Below are 20873 nucleotides of genomic sequence, written 5' to 3'. Positions count from 1 at the left end.
AGAGAGAGAGAGGAAAAGTTTTCAGTGACCTAAGGATCAAAGAGCAAAAATAGGACCATCCAATTTTAATTCACCTACATTCACCACTTACTTGCTATTTGACTTCAAGTGTCACTTAGCCTATCCCTATCTATATTTTGCTTTTCTTACCATCGAAATAATGAGAATAGTCCAAAATTTCTTTAAAAAGTTAAAGGAAAGACTGATTAAATTTTTGATAATTACAAATACAAATTCCTGCAACATTTCACAAAGCCAGGCATTCTCTCTCTCTCGCCCTTTCCTTCTGACATTTCTTAAAAAGCTCTTTAAAGCTTGGTATTCACTCAAGAGGTAGTGCTAGAATACCTCAGCAAAGAACACATCAAGAGTCCATCGTTGATGGATAAATTCAACCTAAACACCAACCTGAAATCAGAGATAGTTATGGACTTGAATAAAAATGAGCACAGCTCTAGGCTCGAACCCACAGTGACCCAATTAATTGGTTTTTGAGAGTTTGCTGACCTTTGGTAGACTGAGAGATAAAATGAAAAGTGCCATTCCGGCACTTTTGATGATTAGCTGAACTATGTATACACAGCACCTTTATTAGAGAAATGAATTAAGTATTCACAGCTTGTATGGGAGATGCATTATAACAAGAGTGGGACAGAGAAAAGTGGAAGACGCCCACAGATGAACTAGCAGAGTTGTTATTTCGTTTAGGTTTAAATGGTGATGTCTGCAAGTCTGATAAAACCTCAATCAGTGTTATCTCACAACAGGAAAAGACCTGGTGAGTTTTCTATACAATATTAAATGGAATGGGCTAAGCATGCTCTTTTCTTTCCAAATTGAAAATGAAAACACGCAAACCCTAATCAACATACAATTACTCTGGTAAAAGAAACTAGCAATTTTCAAAATCTCTTTAATCATTTTTTTTTTTAAGGATCCATATCAAGTACTCTGACTTTTCTCATCAAAGTTAGAATATTTTACAGATTTCAAAATGTTTCCCATGCATTCTAATTTCAAAACTGTAACTCATTTCTCTACGTTTTTCTACTTTCTTTCAAAAGGCAGAATTTCCTGGGTTAAAAAGAGGGCACTGTTAAGAGTAATTATAATGGCTCCTAGGTACTAATGAGTCTTTTAAAAAATGATACTGCAATTATATTCAGTCTTCCAGCTTATTATTTTCTTCAGATTGCTCATCCCGCTTAGTTTTGTCTGCCCAATGAAACACAATTTTCAACAACACCTATTTTTAATTTTCCTTTACAATTCTGTTACTAATACCTATTTTCTGATTTTTCTAAGGTCATTTGCTCATCAGTTGTCAATGATTGTGTTGTTGTTTTCCTGTCTAGCTCACTTTTCCCTGCTTTTGCTACGGAACTCTCCTCTCTGTAATGATCCTACACCACGTGGTTCCCATGGGGCTGAGCCCATCTGCCCTCACTAACCCCAACACACACAGCAGTGGATACGTGCCCTAGCCCCTACTCAGCTGGAGTCATTAATCTCCCTGGATGCAGTATTTTAGGGTCAGACATGATCCAATCAGGGCCAATCAGATTCTTCCCTAAAATGTGCTGTTTGGAGGAGTAGAATTTGTCTTCTTTTTAGAACTACCTATTTGTTCTTTGACTTTGGACAAGTCACACATTTCTGAACGTCAAGTCCCTCATCCATGGGATGAAATCTAAGCCAGTGAGTTGTATAAATAAATGACTCAAAATAAGAAAATATGCCTTATAAAATGTAAAGTATGATACAAGTATCAATGATATATATATATACACACACATATATGTGTGTATATATACATATATCATACACATACTTACACACACACACACGTATTTTACAGTCCAAAAGAATAATTCTGTAAAGCGTTAATTTCAACCAAATACAAAAGGTCAAAGCTTAATCAAAACTTTTTAGATTCTCTTCTCCATTGGTGGAATGCAATGACAGACAGTGAAGGACTTTAGAAAGGGCAAAGGCAGAAGCGAAGAAACAAATTATACTTGCAAGCACTATTGTTAAAAAAAAAAAGAAAGAAAAATAAGATATATTCATGTACAGAATAAATGAACTGATCGTGAAGGCAGTAACTTGCTTGCACATATGAATGGCTATAATATACGAGCCCCAACTCTTGTACCAAGTCACTCTAGTATTCCCAAAATCTGTAATTAACTCTCCACTCAACCAAACAGATGAGGTAATACCAGTAGGGCAATTTTCTTTTTGAATTATTATTTTATTGCTATATGATGCATGACAATTTGTCATTCTCCACATTGGGCAGAGCCACCAACCCACGAAAAATGCCATGTTTATAGAGATCTGAAAACACAATTTGCATTCAATTAAAAGTAGCTCTCCAGCAGTGGCAGGAGAGGTTCACATGTTATGACCAATAAAGATCTGAAATTGAAATGGCCTTTTTCCAGCTGAGAATCATTTAGCTAAGCTCCCAGAAGTTTTTTCTACCATAAAAGCAGGTAAGTCAGTTACAACTGAGGGTGGAATGTAAGAGTCATGGGTCTAAATTTCAGCAATGGACCACCCAGATCTGGTCGAATCTAATCAATACATATTAGTGTGCCATTCCCAAGTGAAACTGTTCTATCTCATTATGACAGAAATGTCTCTGCAAAGACATTCTTTTCCTTCAGCTAGTTTTTTTAGGTGCCAAATTAAAAACTGAATTGTTCATTTCATTCAGAGATTTCAAAGAAGACTTCCTGGATAAGTTCTTTTAAAATGAAGCCTTAGCCGAGAATATATAATATTTTGAAAAGACATAGTGATTTCCTGGCAAAGAACTGTCAGCACCATCACTTACACTAAAATCATAAACTTGATTCCTTCTCCAACAATAAGGGCATCTTCCAACATTGTTGAAGTAAGATGCAGAGACTCTCTGACTTTTATTTTCTTTTTAGAGCCATGTCACTTTTCCACACACTAGCTCTCTTCCATACATGAAGGGACCACCTTAAAGCAAAGTTGTGCTAAATGATTTACATGCATTTTCTCACATTAGACTTTCCAATATATGTTTAAAATAAATAGGGTTCCTCCGACCTAGAAACTGAATATCAGGCCGGGCATGGTGGCTTATGCCTGCAATTCCAACACTTTGGTAGGCTGAGATGGTGAATCACTTGAGCCCAGGAGTTTGGTAGCTGTGTGGGCAACATGGTGAAACCCTGTCTCTAAAAAAATCACTCAGGTGTGGTGGCACACGCATGTAGTCCCAGCCACTAGGGAGGCTGAGGTAGGAAGATGGCTTGAGCCCAGGAGGTCAAGGTTGTAATGAGCCATGATTGCACTGCTGCACTCCAGCCCGGGTAACAGAGAGAAACCCTGTCAAAAGAAGAAAAAAGAAATGAAAAGGGAAGAAAAGAAAAGAGGAGAGGAGAGGAGAGGAGAGGAGAGGAGAAGAGAGGAGAAGAGAGACAAAACTGAGTCTCAGGGAAGTTACACAATTTGTTTAAAATTATACCGTAATTAGCAGCACCAGAATTTATTTGTTTTATTATTTTTGAGACAGGGTCTCTGTTGCCCAGGCTGGAGTGCAGTGGTGAGATCATGGCTTACTGAAACCTCAATCTCTTGGGCTCAAATGACCAATTTGCTCAAGCAATCCTCCCACTATGGCCTCCCAAAATGCTGGGATTACAAGCATGAGCCACGGCTGTTGTCCTCAGCATTATTGAATCCACTCAGCATTTGTGCTCTTCCCATTTCATTCGCCCTCCATGCTTTGATGTGTAACATGAAGATCATATGGGTACAACTGGCCCCAGACAAGTCATTTACTTTAATCTACCACATATACTCCCAATAAACTTTGTGCCAAAGGCTACTTTTCAATCCCCTCACAGAATCCCATTTCTTTCAATAGTAAGGACTTTTTCTCTGAGGCAGCAAAACCTTACGTGATATAGCAGGCTACTGTATTATCTGGGGTTAAATGCTGCTGTGTGACTTTGGACAACATATATCAGTTTCATCTGTACAGTGTAATAAGTTTTTACGATAACCATGAGCCATCATCCACGTAAAACATCTAGCACAGCACTTGGCACACAGTAGGCCTTCAATAAATGTTTGCTATTATTCATATTTGACACAGATATAACCACTTCAACTATTTTCCAGGGATTTATCTTGATTTTCTTTCCTATTACTATTTGTTAGATGTTCCGTTTTGTTTTCCTCATTTATGTATTAAATTGGAATGGATGGTGCTTAATTCAGCAAAGTGGTTGGTATAACAATTTTTTATGGTATTCAACAGAATTGTCTGCAAAATGGGGTCACTGGCAGCTGGCACCTCCAGAAGAAGTCATTAAGGCTTGTTCTAAACAATCAATTTACTTCTGCTGATTCTATAAAAGGAGCAACAAGATAGTCCTATTGACTGTTTCGTAAGGTTCAAGTTCTTCTAAAACTTGTCACTTATCTGTAATAGAAAACTCATTTAGGCAATTACTTACAAGTTTTTAGTCACAGATGCCTCATTTACAAAAAACAGAAGAAAACAAAGAAAATAACAATGTTTATCTTTATCAGGAGACTAGTATAAATAACTTAAAAATTATAATTAACTCTAAACTAGTGAATGAACAATGGAAGTTTCCAATTTCAAAAAATTGACTAGTAAACACTGTTTCACAAAGGGAAGGACTAAGAACTTTGATATTTCACCAATATTTACAAGTAGTAGGAAAAAATAAATAGAAAGGGGCAAAACTGATCATGTGTTTGGAAATGAAAATCCCTTAAAACCTCCAGTCAAGAATGATTTCTTTATTGTTACAGTGACCTATAAAATATATTTCTGATTGGTATTTAAAGACATGAGAAAAATGCTTATAATACATTAAGTAGGTAGATGGGTAGGTGAGTGACTTTTATTTTCTTCTTTTTTTTCTTTTCTTTCTTTCTTGTTTTGTTTGTTTGTTTTTATTTTAAGAGAGATAAGGTCTCGCTCTGTTGCCCAGGTTGGAGTGCAGAGGTTCAACCATAACTTAGGACAGCATCAAACTCCTGGGCTCAAGTGATCCTCCCACCTCAGCCTCCCAAGTAGCTGAGATTTCAGGGCCGTCACTAGGCCTGGCTAATTTCTTTATTTTTTGTAGAGACGAGGTCTCAATGTGTTGCCCAGACTGGTCTCGAACTCCTGGCGTCAAGCTATCCTCCTACTCTGGCCTCTTAAAGTGCTGGGATTACAGGCATGAGCCACCATGCCTGCCCTTTTTTATTTTTTTCTAATCCAACATGAGTTACAGAGGAGAAAAGGGAACTTTGGGGGCTGCGAAGTCAGATCCATCTCCTCTGCCTGTATCTGTTTGCTCTAAAAGCCTCCTCTGTTTTACACTGACCTCCAAATTGTAGAGAACTGTTTAATACATAAAATGTTTGCTGAATCCATACTACTTCAGAGAGGCTTTTCAACATTTACTTTAGAAAACACCAGTGTCATTAGTTCAAAGAATGTAGCCTGTACAGGCACAATCACATTAGAAAAGCAGAGTTCGCCTTTCAAATACAGGAATTTACTAGCATCTCCTTGCGGCTAAAAAAAAGTGAAAAGAAATCTATTCTTTGAGGCTGATTATTTTTGACCAGGCAAACTTTTCTGAGGCCTTTGACTTTTTTAAATCTATTTTGCATTTTTGAGTCTGGCTTATTGTTATCGCTGACTCTTCAAGGTTCACCTTCAGCCTTTACTAAATGGAGATATTTGTACCTCACAGCTGTTCCCTGCAATGCAAGTTCTGTGTGTGGCTGCCTTGAAATGGACTGTGTGCTTCATGCTATTTTCGTTATTGTAACTAAGACTGGACCTGGTTTCTGCCATGATTGGTTTATATATTCAAATTGAAGAGCATATTTTCATGAGATTAAAAAATGTAACAAACTTGCCAATGTACCCACTGAATCTAAAATTTTAAAAAATACACTAGGATTAGTAAAAAATGCATATTGTACTTATAAAGAAACAAGTAAAACGATAGTTAATATGAAGAAGTATAATGAAAAAGCTAAAGGAGAAAATAAAACGAAACACCAAAAGTTAAAACACAAAAACAGAAGCAGCCTTTGTTTCACCTATGGCTTTTCTCTTTCTCTAACACCTTATATTCAGTTGGTTAGGGAATCCTGCTGGCTTGACTTTCAAACTATTATAGACTATTTTTTGCTACCTCTGCTGCTACCAGCCTGGGCCAGGCCACTATGCTGTCAGCAAAAGGCACCTAACTGGCATCCTGGATTCTACCTTTTCTCCCAGTGAGTCATTCTTCATACAGGAGCCAGGGTGATTCCACTAAACACCAATGTCCTGACAATGGCCTACAAGTCACTACATGCTCTGGCTCCTGGGTTTGTGACCCTCATCTCCTATATTTCATCCCTTTGTTTCTTCTACTCCAACCCCACAGGGCTCCTTATGGTTCCCCTACAGGGCACATGAGCCATGCTCTTGCCTAAGGGCCTTTACACAGGCTGTTCTTTGTCTAAATACAGTTTCCCCGATGTTTCTTTGTTTTTTGTTTGTTTGTTCATCTGTTTTTCTTGAAACAGAGTCTCACTCTGTCACCCAGACTGGCTTGCAGTGGCACAATCATAGCTCACTGCAGACTCAACCTCCTGAGTTCAAGTTATCCTCCCACCTCAGCCTCCCAAGAAGGTGGGACTACAGGTGCATGCCACCAAGTTCAGCTGATTTTTCAATGTTCTATAGAGCAGAGGTCTGACTAATGTTACCCAGACTGGCCTCAAACTCTTGGACTCAAGCAATCTTCCCGCCTTGGCCTCCCAAAATGCTAGGATTACAGGCATGAGCCACCATGCCCAGCCAGTTTCTCTAGATGTTTACAAAGTTAACCCTTCACTTCTTTCTACTTTTTGTTCAAATATCAACAATTTAATGAGACTTACCTAGATCAACCCAATAAAAATCACAAGTCTCAACTCTCCTTATCCCCTCCCCTTCTCCACGGTTTCTCATTTTTGGACTACATAGCACCTTCTAATATATCATGTAATTAGTTTATTATATTCATTGTTGATATTCTTCTAATAAAATTAAGTTCCACAAAAAAATGGATTCATGAATCAATTCAACCATATTTACTGAGAACTTACCATGACCTGGGGTGAGTGACGTGTGAAAACGGCACATTGAAATATTTTAATATCATGGTACACAAAGCTTCCCTTCTTAGTGTTAAACCATTGCCAAATATCAAAAACTAATTCTGCTCAGAGTTAGGGAACGGAGTCAGATTTCATAATTACTTCTCTCTCAATGATAACGCAATGAATAGAAACGTAAACTGAGAGATTCATTTCACTTCCCCAAAGCTCAGGAAAACCAAAAGAAGTATTTTTTTACATTCCCAAACTGCTCAGATATGCTTAAGGATTATGAGAATTTCAATAACTTTATTCAATGAATTGCACAGGAGAGAAACTATTTCCAGACAAAATGCCAAAAAAGAAAAACCTAGTATTTGCTTCTGTAGAATAAACACTTAAAAAAAAGTTCAATATGATTCCTTAATGCTAGCTATATAAAATCCATACAATTACACTAATCTTTTTATAAGTAGAATTATAAAACAAATAGCACAAATTCACCAGCAGAAATGATCATTTTGGAGGATATGATGAGAGCCCTTGGAACACGTAGGAAACTAATTTAGCCCTTTCTAGCATTTCATTTCCTGTTTGATCTCACTAGGCTATTGCCATCAATCCAGCTAAATGAAGCTTTATGTAGTTAAAATATAGGCAAAACACCATAATTCACACAATAAAATATAATTTTATACCATATAGTTACAGTTCTAGTACCACCAACCTGGAGGGAAAGGCTGTAACATCAAACAGGATTTATTCAAACAGATTGACAAAACAACTTAAATTGCCAAAAGGACAGACTTTCTTTTCATGAGTTTTCCTACCCTGCTGAGAGCAAAAGGAAACGGTTTCTTCAACACACTCCCCAGATTGAAATAGAATAACTAGGAACATCTATTTATTGAAGAGCTTATCAAACTGAAAAATGCTTTAAATAAGGAGCTAAAATAAGGAAGAGAAAGACTGCAGTTATAAGTTTAATTTTCAAGGTTTGATAAACTCCCCTGTTGAGTATCAGAATTTAATACAATGATATTCTCAAATTATAAGTATCAAAAATTCTTTATGATAGTCCTTGCTAATATCTTTAAGTTCCCCTGACATAGCACAAAATCCCAGTCAATCTAACAGTTATAGAAGTCCACAAGCACAAAGCCCATTTCACATTAAATGGATGAAAACTAATCTGAGATCTTATCTAGGGACTTGCTTTCAAACATTTTCATAATTAGTTACTTGTTATCAAATTTGAATTAAGGGCATCTATATATAGTTTTCTTACTCCATCACAGCTGACTTTATATGAGAACAAAGAAGTTTTGGAACAGAGGCTCCAAACAGCTGGGTATCATGCCTCAGGCAGTTGCTGAAGGCATCCAGACAAGCTGAAAAGACACACAATGTGCTCTATTGCTTGCCAGGAATTAAGCCTCAGAACTGTGCAATAATTTTTCAATATTCAAAGCCACCAGATTACCCTAAAACTAATACATTTGTGGTATATTTTAATATTCTTATGTATACTGGGAGGACAAGATGTCTAGTTGTCCTTGAGCATATTAGGAGGCCATTTCTACTCCAAATAGCAAATACCAACTGTTGCCAAACTCAATACTCTGGCCCTTAATAGGGGCAGAGGATAGACGTGAACATGACCTTCCAAAGCAGATAGTGTCTTGGGTTAAAAACCAGTGAACAGAATATGTAAGTATACTTACATGAAGAAGTATTTGCTCCTTCTGTTGATACTGATATTCTAATGGGAGACTCTATAAAACATAAAAGTGGAATGAGGTTTTACTGAGTCATGCTGCTTGGACTCTTAAATTAGAAAATTGCCAGGCTTGGGTATCACCTAGTAAAAGAGTACTAGAACACAGTGCAACAGAGAAGCTGAAGCATTTATAAGTCAGAAGATATATGCAGTACTCAAAGACCACAAAGGAATATTTCCATAGTCTAGACCCGAAGACTTTTAAAAGGGATGAAAATGGAGTCAATCCATCTGTAAGAATATCCCACACACCAAGCATTATCTGAACTCCCAAGATAGACTACTCCGAAGAGATCCACACCACAGGGTGAGATAGAAAATACTTTCTTTTAGGTGTGGTCTTGATTTTTAGAAAACATGAAACCAAAGGGAACAGCCCCTGGATTCCAAGAGAATGAAAGCCAACTTTCATGCATGCCAAATAAATAAACAAACAAGATTGAGAGTATTTCCAGGCAACTTGGATCTGCATAAACATCCTGACCAGAAAGTGCTGAAGTCCATGCAAAGTCTGCTAGAGCAATAGAGTTATTACATTAGAATCAAACAAACCATGCTAATTAAATAAATCATACAATAGTTGAGGATATCTAGTAGCAAGCTTTTCTTAGGTAGCAAAGATAAAAGAAGAAAAAACAGTAGTCAAGTACAGAGAGAATGAAAAATATGACTCATGCAGAAAAAAGCATGGAACGGATGGGTTTTCATTAGTAAGAAACAAAGAAGTCTTAGTATCAAAGAAGGATTGAAAGTCAACAGCCAGAAAGTTAACAAGATTCAAGTCACATATTAAGAAATAATAGTTATAGTCAATTTCCCAAGACAAGTTCCATATAAATGTAAAAGCTCTTTTTTCCTAATGGCATTTACTGGAGTCACATATAATGAAATCCCTATATTACAGAAACGTGTAGATGAAAGGTGAAGAAATTCAGAATATTTGATTTATTTTTTCTCTCTCTCTTTCCCTCTCTTTTCCTTCCTTCCTTCTCTCAGAAGAGTAACAACCTCTTAGACTCCAGGATGATACCATTCCACAACACACATACACTTATATCTTAGTAATGACACATGAATATGCCCTAAGTATAGCTAAAGTAGTCTAGGATACAGAGATGTTTAGCTTTCATGGTTTTAAACAAGAAGGGAAGAGGAAACCAATGAAGGTAAGATGGAAAAAGGCATGTTGATTTATAGGTCATTCTATAGTTTCAACAAGGATACCCAGCCATAATGAAAACCTTAATGAAGCTAAAATATTAAATGTGATACAAAAGAATATTTGAAACTTGAAGTACCTTCTCTTCTACTTCCTGAGATATAATGACTTACATTTGCTAATGCTTCAGTTTTCTCATCTGTAAATGGAGGAAAAATGATGTCCTTGTTTCACAAGTTTATTGGTGATTATCAAATGAAATGTAAGACTTTTTGTAAAAGAAAAGGCACCAGGCAAAACCAAGTTACCATTGTACCTCTGGGATGAATTTCTAGTCTTGGGTGTTCAAAATTTTTCTTCCAAATAAAGATTAATTTTTAAATGTTCTAAGGTTCTATTAATTATAGAATTACAAAGAATAAGAAAAATTTTAAAAAATGAAATACATAGAGGATTGATTAAATGCATAGCTTGTGAAGAAATCAATGAATTGTGGTTATATATGCATTGCTAGAGTTGGGTTCTAAGTTGCTAATATCTGCCCAGACTATGAATGCTATCAGCAAATATTATAGGCAAGTGAGAAACCAACAAAAACAAAAGACAACAGCATTTTTAAATGTCAGGCTGTAAGTCTTTTTTTTTTTAAGTTTAGCGATCCACAACTGATCATTACAAACCTAAAGGTCACAGATCAGATGTTGATAAATTATCCAGGAATATACCCTGAGGGGTAAAAGAGTAGAAGGCACTAAGAGAAGCACCTGGAAAGACATAAAAACTGAGCTTGTAACTCAGATATCTCCTTTACTTGCTTAATGTCATTAAGTTGCATCTAGATGTAGATTTCTTTCACTCATGTATGTTTCTCAGGCCTAAATTTGAAGATGCAGCAAGAACCATCCTCCCTTAAGTAAAATCCAAAAAGACAGAACAAGGTTGAGAAAAACACTGAAGCAGAAAACAAGAGCAGCTGAGAGGTTTGGATGCAGAAGGGGTTCTGATTAGTAGAAGGAGCAGCCAGCAGTTATGGTTGTCATTCTGGTTAGTAAAATTTGCCAGGCTTATTTTCCTTACCTGAAGACATATATGCTCCTTCAGTTGAGGCTGGCATGCCAGTGATGATCTCTGAAAAAAAAAGGTGATAGGACATTATGATATATAAGCAGGAGGCCGGGAGCAGGTACCACAGCCTGCCTTCAAACTAAAAGTAAGTATAAAGGAAGGAAGTATTGCAAGGGAGTGAGAAAAGTCCAGGCTTTAACCATACAGAGAGACAGAAATGCAGAAAGACAGTCCAAATTGATAGTTCTCCTTTCTTAGGCAAAGAGCATAAAATCAGCTGTGCTAGAATAATTAGTAAGCATTCACTGCCCCCACTTGGGTCAGTGAGGAAGAATTTATGTCAAAGAGGCAGTAGGCTTCTCAGGAAGAAAAGTCGAAATAGGGGAACTAAGAAAGTCAAAGCTATCAGATCACCCAGCTATAGTAAGAATTTTTAAGTTACGATCTTTAACAAGTACATTTTTGTTCAAAATAAAAGTAAGCCAAGTTTCTAATTAGGATTGGTGAAAAACATCAAATTCTGGTACTGAACTCTATTTAAAATTGCCAGTGAGAATGAAGACAGGTGCCTTATCATATGATAGATATCAGCTACCCAGGCAGTAAGTATGCAGTTCCCACCCCAAAGAAATGAAGGATGAACCCAACCTGTATACTTCTGGATACATCATTATCATTAAGATTATGATAGTCTTATTCAAACTTTGAACTTGTTTTCTTGCTGCCTTTATGATGGAATACAGGGTAGTTACATTGTCTAATTCCATATTCAGTTCTTGTGAAAAGGGCTTCAGTTTGGCAGAATCTAACACTTTTAGCAAGGCACAGTTTTATGAGGCCTGGAAAGATGTAGAGATGCAATGATGCATATCATTCAAGTTTCATTGTGTCATAAGTCTTGCCAAATGACTTAATGGTAGTTCACATTTTCTAACCAGGACAAAAGATAAGTTGAATCTACTGTGATACTATCTACTGTACAAAAAATTATGAGATATAACTGAGAATCCTAAGCAGGTCATATACAATTTTATGTTTAAATTAATATTCTGTTAATCATGGAGTAGAAAAGTTTATTACTAATATAATCATCTTTAAATACAGATATAGCCATTTAGGGTTTCCAAGATTGGACTAGTCTGGTAGGTAAGTGGAATCAATTTAAGTGGCAATATTTCTTCAACCTCTGAAGTTTCTCTAGGGACAAAAGATTTTGTGGAATTGAAAGGAAAACAAAGTCATGTGAGACTCAGCAGCAATGTTTAAGAATAAGTGATTAGCAATATACCTTTAGTAAGACCAAATGTGTCTTTCTGCTGTAAATTAAGAGTGGATGATCCTCTCTAATCACAGATTAAGAGGGCAAACTATTCAAGGAGTAAGACTGGTTTCAATACATCAAAGTTGCCTACACTGGCTCTTATATCCACTAAAAATGGGACTAAGTGAAAGGAATTAGTATGTGAGGGTACATCATTTTCTCAGGATTTTCTCAAGCATCAGACGAGAAACAAGATATTCCGAATTGGTAATATGAAGATATCTGTTTCTGAAGCAGCTCCAACAAGCTTTCTCAATTTGGGCTGCAGAAAATGAAACTGTTCTTCTTTGAGAAAATGTAATCTTAGAGAAACTATATTAGAGATTCAAAGTGCGTGTCCTTCTCTAGAAATACCTAGAAGGGCCATGTTTCCAAACAAAGGACCCACACTAAGAGAGATGCTTCCTTCTCTTGTCCTTCAGGATTCATCAATGACATTACAACCAGATGAAGTTGTAAACTCAAGGTGCACAACTAGAGCTGGGCAAAAGTCCCAATCCCAATTTGGATATCAAGACTCCTTTCAAATTTATTTTTGACAAACTCAGTAGCTATCCACTGTGACCTTCCAAAAAAAAAATCAGAACTTTTCTATCTCCAGCAAAAAATACCACAGATTAGAGGAAAGGTTAACCATAATGTTTCATTTTTTAATTGAATGTTACATAAAAATACCAGAACAGGAGGTTACTACTGTAACCTCTACACAGAGACGCAGCTACACAGAGACAACTTAAAATAACCCCTCTTCCTAATATTAGGTATTTATCTTGGAGACCTTAAAATATCTTTAATGATTATGGTTTCAAATACAAACCTTCTGAATTAATCCTGGAGGAAATACAAGCTCAAAAGTTAACCTATACTTCTACACCAAAGGAGTTTTCATTTTAAACATAATCTTGCTAGTAAGAAAGTTAATCTTTTAATTAAAACCACTCAGCAAGCATTTTATGTGTGCTATGGGTAGAATTTATAGATTTGGAAAACAGCCTTTTGTTAAAAGTAAATTGAAAGTAATTTTATATTACACTTACAGACTTTCAAAAAAGCATTAAATCCTGCAATCTTCATTATGTTTATTTAAGCAACATATTTTCCTATAGTAATTTGGTATATTAAATTTGTTAATTTATAAAGGACAGTCCTTTCATTAGTGCAAATTAATTAGGTTTTAGAATTATCAGAAACTGAACACAGCTGAGCAACTTATGCTGATCAGGCAAGTAAACATAAGGAACATTAGTATATTTGTAATGTTTGAATTCTTTCTTAATAAACTGGGTCTGGTCTCAGGAAAAAGTTGCATGGTCTCAAAGATACCTTCTAGAAAGAAATTTTTCTAATTATTATGAATGTAACATGTCTGCAATTTCACCATGATCATAACATACTAAATGTAATTATGTAGCAAAATACACATATACACATTGTATACAGTATATACAAATATACCTAAAATGTGTCTGTGTGTATTTCAACATTCACTTATGTGACTTTGTTTTTCTAAACTTACAGGTCACTGCTGTACATACAAAAATTTTGATCAAGTGATTTCTTTAAAAGATTTAAAAGCGGACACACTTGTTTATTACCAGTTATAAAGATGACTTGAGGAACATCTTTGAGTACCCGAATTCTTCCTGTTCATAATGAATGCTTACTCTAAGGCAACGGAGAAATTTTGAAATTAATAAATGGTGTAGTGACAGGATGAATACCATACATTGAACAGACAAGTCTACCCTATTGTTTTCATGTTGTTCTCACGTATTTGCCTTCCTGGGCATCCTACATAACACAACATACATGTAGACTGTTAAACAAATTATAAAACATATTTTACGTGCTTTTCAATGTAACTGCAGGTTGTTTACCAATATCGTGAAATTACTAATATCATTATCAATTTGGGAGAGGGGGTAAGGCTAAGCCTATTACCCATAGGAGTCCATTTTTAAAAGCCGTAATTGATAATTTAATTAAATTTTATAAAAATAATATATTTCTGCTCATCTCAAATGAAACAGCTATTTTATTGCTACAAGCCCAATTGCTCCTGTGGGAACTTGAATCTCACTCAAATAATTTTTCTTCTGATTAAAAAAGAAAACTTAGGAGAAGATATGATTGATTAGTTATATATTCTCCTATATTAATCTTTTAAAAGAAAGCATTACTTAATTAATTTGGAAACCAGTAAAGTCTATTATTCTCTTCCCTACTCTAAAGCCCAGGAGTTTTCACAAAGCTTGTTAGCTAAGAATTAATTGCTAAGTCAAGGTTTCCCTATATACAGACTGAGTCAAATAAACCACAAATACAAATGAACATATAGTGTGTAGGGTGTGTAAATATAGTGTATGTGGGCCTTTTCCTTTGTCATAGATGAATTCATGAAAGGAATTCACTCATAAGTTATCACATAGTTACTGCCTATGAAATTCTTTGTTATATGAAAACCCAACTGGTCTTTGTAAGCTTTGCATTGTCCCAGAAGTAATTAGCAGATTGCATAGGTTGATATATGTCTACTATATGATAAATCACTTTCTCTAATTCTGAATAAAGTAGGGGTTGAAAGGCATTGGAAAAGACAGAAAACACATACATTTCTAAAATGTTGGTTGGCAAAATGCTTGACTGTATTATTTTCTAAGTGCTTGAAAATAGTAAAAGCACGGCCACTGTTAACACTCAAGCATACACTGTTTCAAGGGGAATTTCCTAATTTTTTAATCATTTCATTTATATTTAGTCACTAATCCGGATAGATCTAGACAATGAGTTTCATTGCAGAAGACTTTTATGATCTAATTTTATTCTAATAATTATTATAGCTGTCTTAATGGAACTCAACATCGTACTAAACAGCAAGGTCATCTGGGGAGAAAGCAAACAGCCTCCTACGAATGTCTCCCCCAACCTCCCCATCTCTCTTATAATCTTGTATCAAAATATATTCTAAACATCTTGGAACACATAAAAAGTAACTGTGTGAGAATTTAAGTAAATCACAAGGAATCCTTTGAATAGGAAAGAATTAGGATAATTAGATTGCAGCAACCTACAAGGATCATTCATCAAGGAAACCTGTATAGAAATTCTCAAACTATAGCCATGAACTTCTTGGAAATATATAGAAAAGGTGAAAAAATGAAATTAATAAAGTGACTGATAGTTCATAGAAAATATAAATTAAAATCTCAAGGGGAGTTCTACATAATGTAATAGTTTGACAGCATGTTCTTATTTTAACAACTTTTTTTTTCTAGAATCCCCAATGAAACAATACATTCTTGGCCAGGTGTGGTGGTTCACACCTGTAATCCAAGCACTTTGGGAATCCAATGTGGGCAGATCATTTGAGGTCAGGAGTTAGAGACCAGCATGGCCAACATGGCAAAACTTTGTCTCTACAAAAAGTACGAAAATTAGCTGGGGTGTGGTGGTGGGTATCCGGAATCCCAGCTACTCAAGAGGCTGAGGCAGGAGAACTGCTTGAACCCAGGAGTTGGAGGTTGTAGTGAGCCGAGATCCTGCCACTGCACTCCAGCCTGGATGACACTGCGAAACACCGTTTATAAAAAAAAAAGGGGGGGGGGGAGGGGGGGGAAGGGAGGGGGAGGGGAGGGGGAGGGGATGGGGAGGGGGGGGGGGGGAGGGGAAGGGGAGAGGGGAAGGGAAGGGAAGGGAAGGGAAGGGAAGGGAAAGGAAAGGAATTCTTAGAATTCCACTCTCTGTCAGCCCAAGTCAATGGTAAATACCTATATTTAGGAAGACACGGTTCAGTGGTGTGGCAATTTATAACCCCAGTAGAACGTGCCCTTTTTGTCTCTGAAAAAGTGTTTCTGTGCAACCTCTGCCCTGATTCCTAGGAAGACAGGAATGAGACAACACAAAGGCAGTGCATCTAAGCCCTGGAGAGCTCAGAACCCAAATGAAGCTTCTTTGATAACCAAGCATTGAACAGAATATAGCAAATTCATAGATAGCAGTGGAAGAGGATAAGGGATCAAGATGATCACATATTTTCCTTCTGGATGCACTATAACTAGGACTCTAAGGTGCAGAGCAAAAAGCGTATCTCCTCCAAGGTACAGGAAACTGGCCTTGTCAATCATGGTGCCAAGCCACAGGCCCAGGTGAGCTGCATGCTCCATCCCCAGCATTTGAAGAGAGGAGCTTTTGGGCAGCTATGTTTCTGGCTTCACCCTCCCTAGTTGAGGTAGCAGTGGACGTATGACCAGACAGCAGATAATTTGTAAGTTCTCTAGGTCTTTTAATGAATATGGAACAATCAACTCTGCTAATAGGATTCTTGGTCTGGGGAATTTCATTGGGGAACCAAGGAAACAATCATACAATAGAGGTTAAAGCTGAAAGAATGCCTGAAAGTGCCATGAAGAATATGGCCCCGTGGGGGCAAGAAACAGGTCAAAGTCTGGAATTATAAAGAGGAAGAGTTTGAAAGTAGGAGAGGTGAGAAGATGTGGGAAAGAGTCCAAAAGTTAAAAAAGTATCAGAAGCATATTAAAGTTAGAAACACCAGAGAGAAAAACCACAAACTCGCATTGCTTAAATTCCCAGAGATGCCCAGCATACAATTCCATCTCCTTGAGGCTGAGTTATAATGAAGTTCTAGTTCTTCGCCATAGAATCCCTCACTCCTTAGGCCTCATACCATTCCTTCAACTTCTGTTCTTTATAAGCAAAAGAATCTCACTTAAACATTTGCAAACATATAGTCAGATACAGACTAAGGCTGGGTGCAGCGGCTCACACCTGTAATCCCAGCACTTTGGGAGTTCAAGGTGGGTGGACTTACTGATCTCAGGGGTTCCACAGTGGGTAAAACAGTTGAACCCAGGAGTTCCAGAGTGGATAACATAGCAATATTCCATCTCAAAAAGAAAAAAAAAATTTTTTTTTGAGCTGAGGTAGGAGGATCCTTTGAGTCCAGGTGGCAGAGGTTGCAGTGAGCCAAGATCACACCACTGTACCCTAGCCTGGGTGACAGAGTGAAACCCTGTCTCAAAAAACGAAAAACAAAACACACACAAAAACCATTTCAGATACAGATGGAACTGCACTGTGGTAAAAAAAAAAAAAAAAAAAAAAAACTGGGTTCATATCTCCTTTTGCTAAGTATCACTGATCCTGAATAAGTCTGTTTTCTATGCTAACTCTTTTATTCTTTTTTAATACAATGAAGGGGTTGGCAAAGGATGATCTATTCCTAACATCCAAGAAGAGAATAAAAACAAGGCCAACTTGCATTGCAATTGAGACTCTTCATTCTTCTTCTTCAGAGGCTTTAATTACATAAGTCCATAAGAACCTATTTCTGAAAGAATTTTTGTGGGTCGTTTAACAATGACTTACTTAAAATATTCCATAAACTTCTCTTTATTCTTGCCAGGTAAAAAGGACTTATTATCAAAAACACCTCGAGTTTCATTTCTCTACCCTATAATTGGTCAACACTATATATTCAAGTTTGATCACTAGACCATGACTTGAGTGAATTAATGTGGGAAAAAATGAATTAGTTGTTTTTCCTATGTAAGAAATGTAAAAGCCATATTATCAAACTTTCAGTACCCCAAATTAATAAAAAAGGAACTCTATGGGGTTTTGCCAGGAATAATAGAGTAATAAATAATTCATTGCTTAATCCTGTAAATCAGAAACCATGGAATAATCAATGTAATACTTCTGTAGACACTCAGTGAGACTATGACACTAGCTTTAATTTTATTTTCCTGGGACTTTGTGGTATAGCTACACAAATGAAATCCAAGTGTCAAAAATCACAACTGAATGGCATTAACCATGAGGAGACACACTGAACCAAGCCAGTGACAAACCGAGGAGAACAAGCTTCAAACAATGGTTATAGTAGAAAGTAAAAAATAGTCCATTAAAATTAATTTTTTAACATGTGTTTCATCCTATAGAATTCCACGTGGGGTAAAGTAATACTAGCAAACTACTATTGCTTAACCTGCCCTGGTTGAAAAATAAAGTGATGCTATATTTACCCATATAAATTTTAAATGGTTTTACATTTTGAACTGTAATAAACGGGACTCCTAACGGAAATTCCTTTTCCCTGCTCTCCTTTACTCTCTATAGAGGGAGATATTTAAAATGAAAGTGATAAACTTTGATTACTCTGTGATGGAACAGATCCTTGAGAAGTCCAGAGAGGATGAGGCATTAACCTGAATTTTCCCAGTCCTGTTTCTTATTTTTATCTCCCTTCTCCCTTTCTTAGTATGTTACAGAAGAATCAAGTGGCAAAAACTACATCAGCCTCCCATACAATTAACCCTTAAAATTACTTTTACTCTACCTGTGCTGACCTGGCATTTTTACCCTATCACTTTAAGAGCGCTTGCCCTTGAAATGCAGAATCTTTCTCATCTCCTACTGAGAAGCCACGCAATTAGGCTTGGTTTTACAACAGATGACAAATTTTGTAAAGGCAATAGTTAAGTGCCATAATTCAAGAAAGAAAGAAAGAGAGAATGAGAGAAAGAAAGAGAGAAAGAGAGAGAGCGAGAGAGAGAGGGAGGAGCACCAAAGACTTTAAAATAGCATTTGATTATTCTAAAAGATTTAAAGAAGCATTAAGAAGCATTGCTAGGTCATCAACATCATCATCAGCTCCTATAGATGATTCCATCAAATCATGGAGTATTAGGCTAGTACAAAACAGAAAGCCATCAGTTGTGGTTCTTTTACTTTCCTGGAATAACTCAGAGAAGTTGTCAGAGGTAGATTGTACTTCTTACCTCTAAGTCATTCATTTGTTTAAGAAGGATTGCCTGGTACTATTCTGAAGAAAGCTGAAAATGAAGCCTCTTCATAGTAGGAAATTTATTGCCTCTAAAATGGTCCTAATTTCAAAATTAATAGGCCTAAAAAAATTAATGGCCTTTCTACCACCTAGAGCCAGATGTAATGGGAATAAATTGCCAGAATTGAGTCAGGACTATATTTTGCACACACACAGAATATATGCATATTATATATGTATACGTATACATATATAATACATAATATGCATATTATATGTGTATGTATATATTATATGTGTATATATTATATACCTATATGTATATACATAATATGCATATGTATATATATACATATATAATATGCATATATTGTTTATGTGCATATATACATATCGTGTATATACATCCTATGTATATATATAACTGTATTCTGTTGCTCAGAGAGCCAAAGACTTGACTGCCCTCCCTGACCAACTTAAAAAAATTGTATAACCTCTATCTTTTAGCAATCCAATGTATCTCTGCCATTCATGGCCTTGTTCAAATCCTTTTGTAAAAAATATCTGTATATTTAAGGTCTATATAATCTCATGGAGAACAGAAATTTATGAAAGACATACAAAATCCTTGAAACACCTGGTTTTCTTTATTTGTTTTTAATTTGTTCACAATGAGATTTAACATACCAATCTATTATGAGTCTTACCACATGTCTCGATTACTCTTCTTAGAGATTTAGGAACAGTATACCGTAGGTATCTCTTACCGTTTGAATCCACGATGGTGATATTGGCAGAGGCACTGTCATTTCCTAATTTGCTGATCACTTTGCACATATACTCTCCAGAATCAGCCAGTGATGCTTTGCTAATGCGAAGCTCTGACTTCCTATAAGATCAGGACCAAAGTGGTGTCAGTATATATCACAGAAATGCAGTAAATATAAATAGATACTTTTCTGTGCTTTCAGAGTTCTCAAACTGCCTCTCCCCACCTTACACATATGTTAAAATACAACTTCCATTACATTGATCTGACCACATGATTTTACCTAGAGTAAAAGTAAGATGCATCCATTAAGTTATACCATGGATATCATCTTAATTTTATCACCTAAATCAGTAGTTTAAAGGAAATCTTCTGTAGTTTTTCTTTTTACTCCCTTATCATCACCAATAACTGTGTTATACCTTAGATTTTTAAACCTAATTGGTAAATTTTCTTAGTTTTCTACATCCAAATGCCATCAGCCACTAGGGTTTAGGAAGAGGAAAATGTATAAAGTCATTTCCTACAAGTCTCTTAAGGACTTACTGAAAGTTAGAATAGATAAAAAATACTGTGCGCTCTTCTTCCCAGTAGAGTAATATCAAGAATAATGTTAATTTTGAATGAAGAGGATTTATCAATTCCAAAAGGAAGGGAATTTTTCTTTCCTTAAGATTCTCATTGCTGGGAGCATAGTACCACATGAAAGATTCTTAATACTGGAATAAATATCTGGGCAACGTTATCACACAGTTTTATAAAACTCTGAATATTACATCAACATTCACCTTTTTTTTTTTTTTTTTTTTTTTTTTTTTTTTTTTT

At 36.1% G+C, this 20873-nt stretch overlaps 1 protein-coding gene across 5 annotated transcripts in view; it reads right to left on the bottom strand.

Annotated features, from left to right (window-relative positions):
• NRG1 (neuregulin 1) overlaps window positions 1-20873 on the bottom strand; it is a 222628-nt gene that overhangs the window by 146280 nt on the left and 55475 nt on the right. For all 5 annotated transcript variants that reach the window (XM_017857320.1, XM_017857327.1, XM_017857348.1 and 2 more), the window contains exons 3-5: window positions 20047-20168; window positions 11166-11216; window positions 8874-8924 (exon numbers count right to left, since the gene is read on the bottom strand). In XM_017857320.1, coding sequence (XP_017712809.1) covers window positions 8874-8924; window positions 11166-11216; window positions 20047-20168 — 224 coding nt within the window. The remainder of the gene's footprint in view (window positions 1-8873; window positions 8925-11165; window positions 11217-20046; window positions 20169-20873) is intronic.

The sequence above is a fragment of the Rhinopithecus bieti genome, unplaced genomic scaffold (genome assembly GCF_001698545.2).
Source record: "Rhinopithecus bieti isolate Rb0 unplaced genomic scaffold, ASM169854v2 scaffold_2077, whole genome shotgun sequence".
NCBI lineage: Eukaryota > Metazoa > Chordata > Mammalia > Primates > Cercopithecidae > Rhinopithecus > Rhinopithecus bieti.
This window is presented reverse-complemented; position numbering and strand designations above follow the sequence as displayed.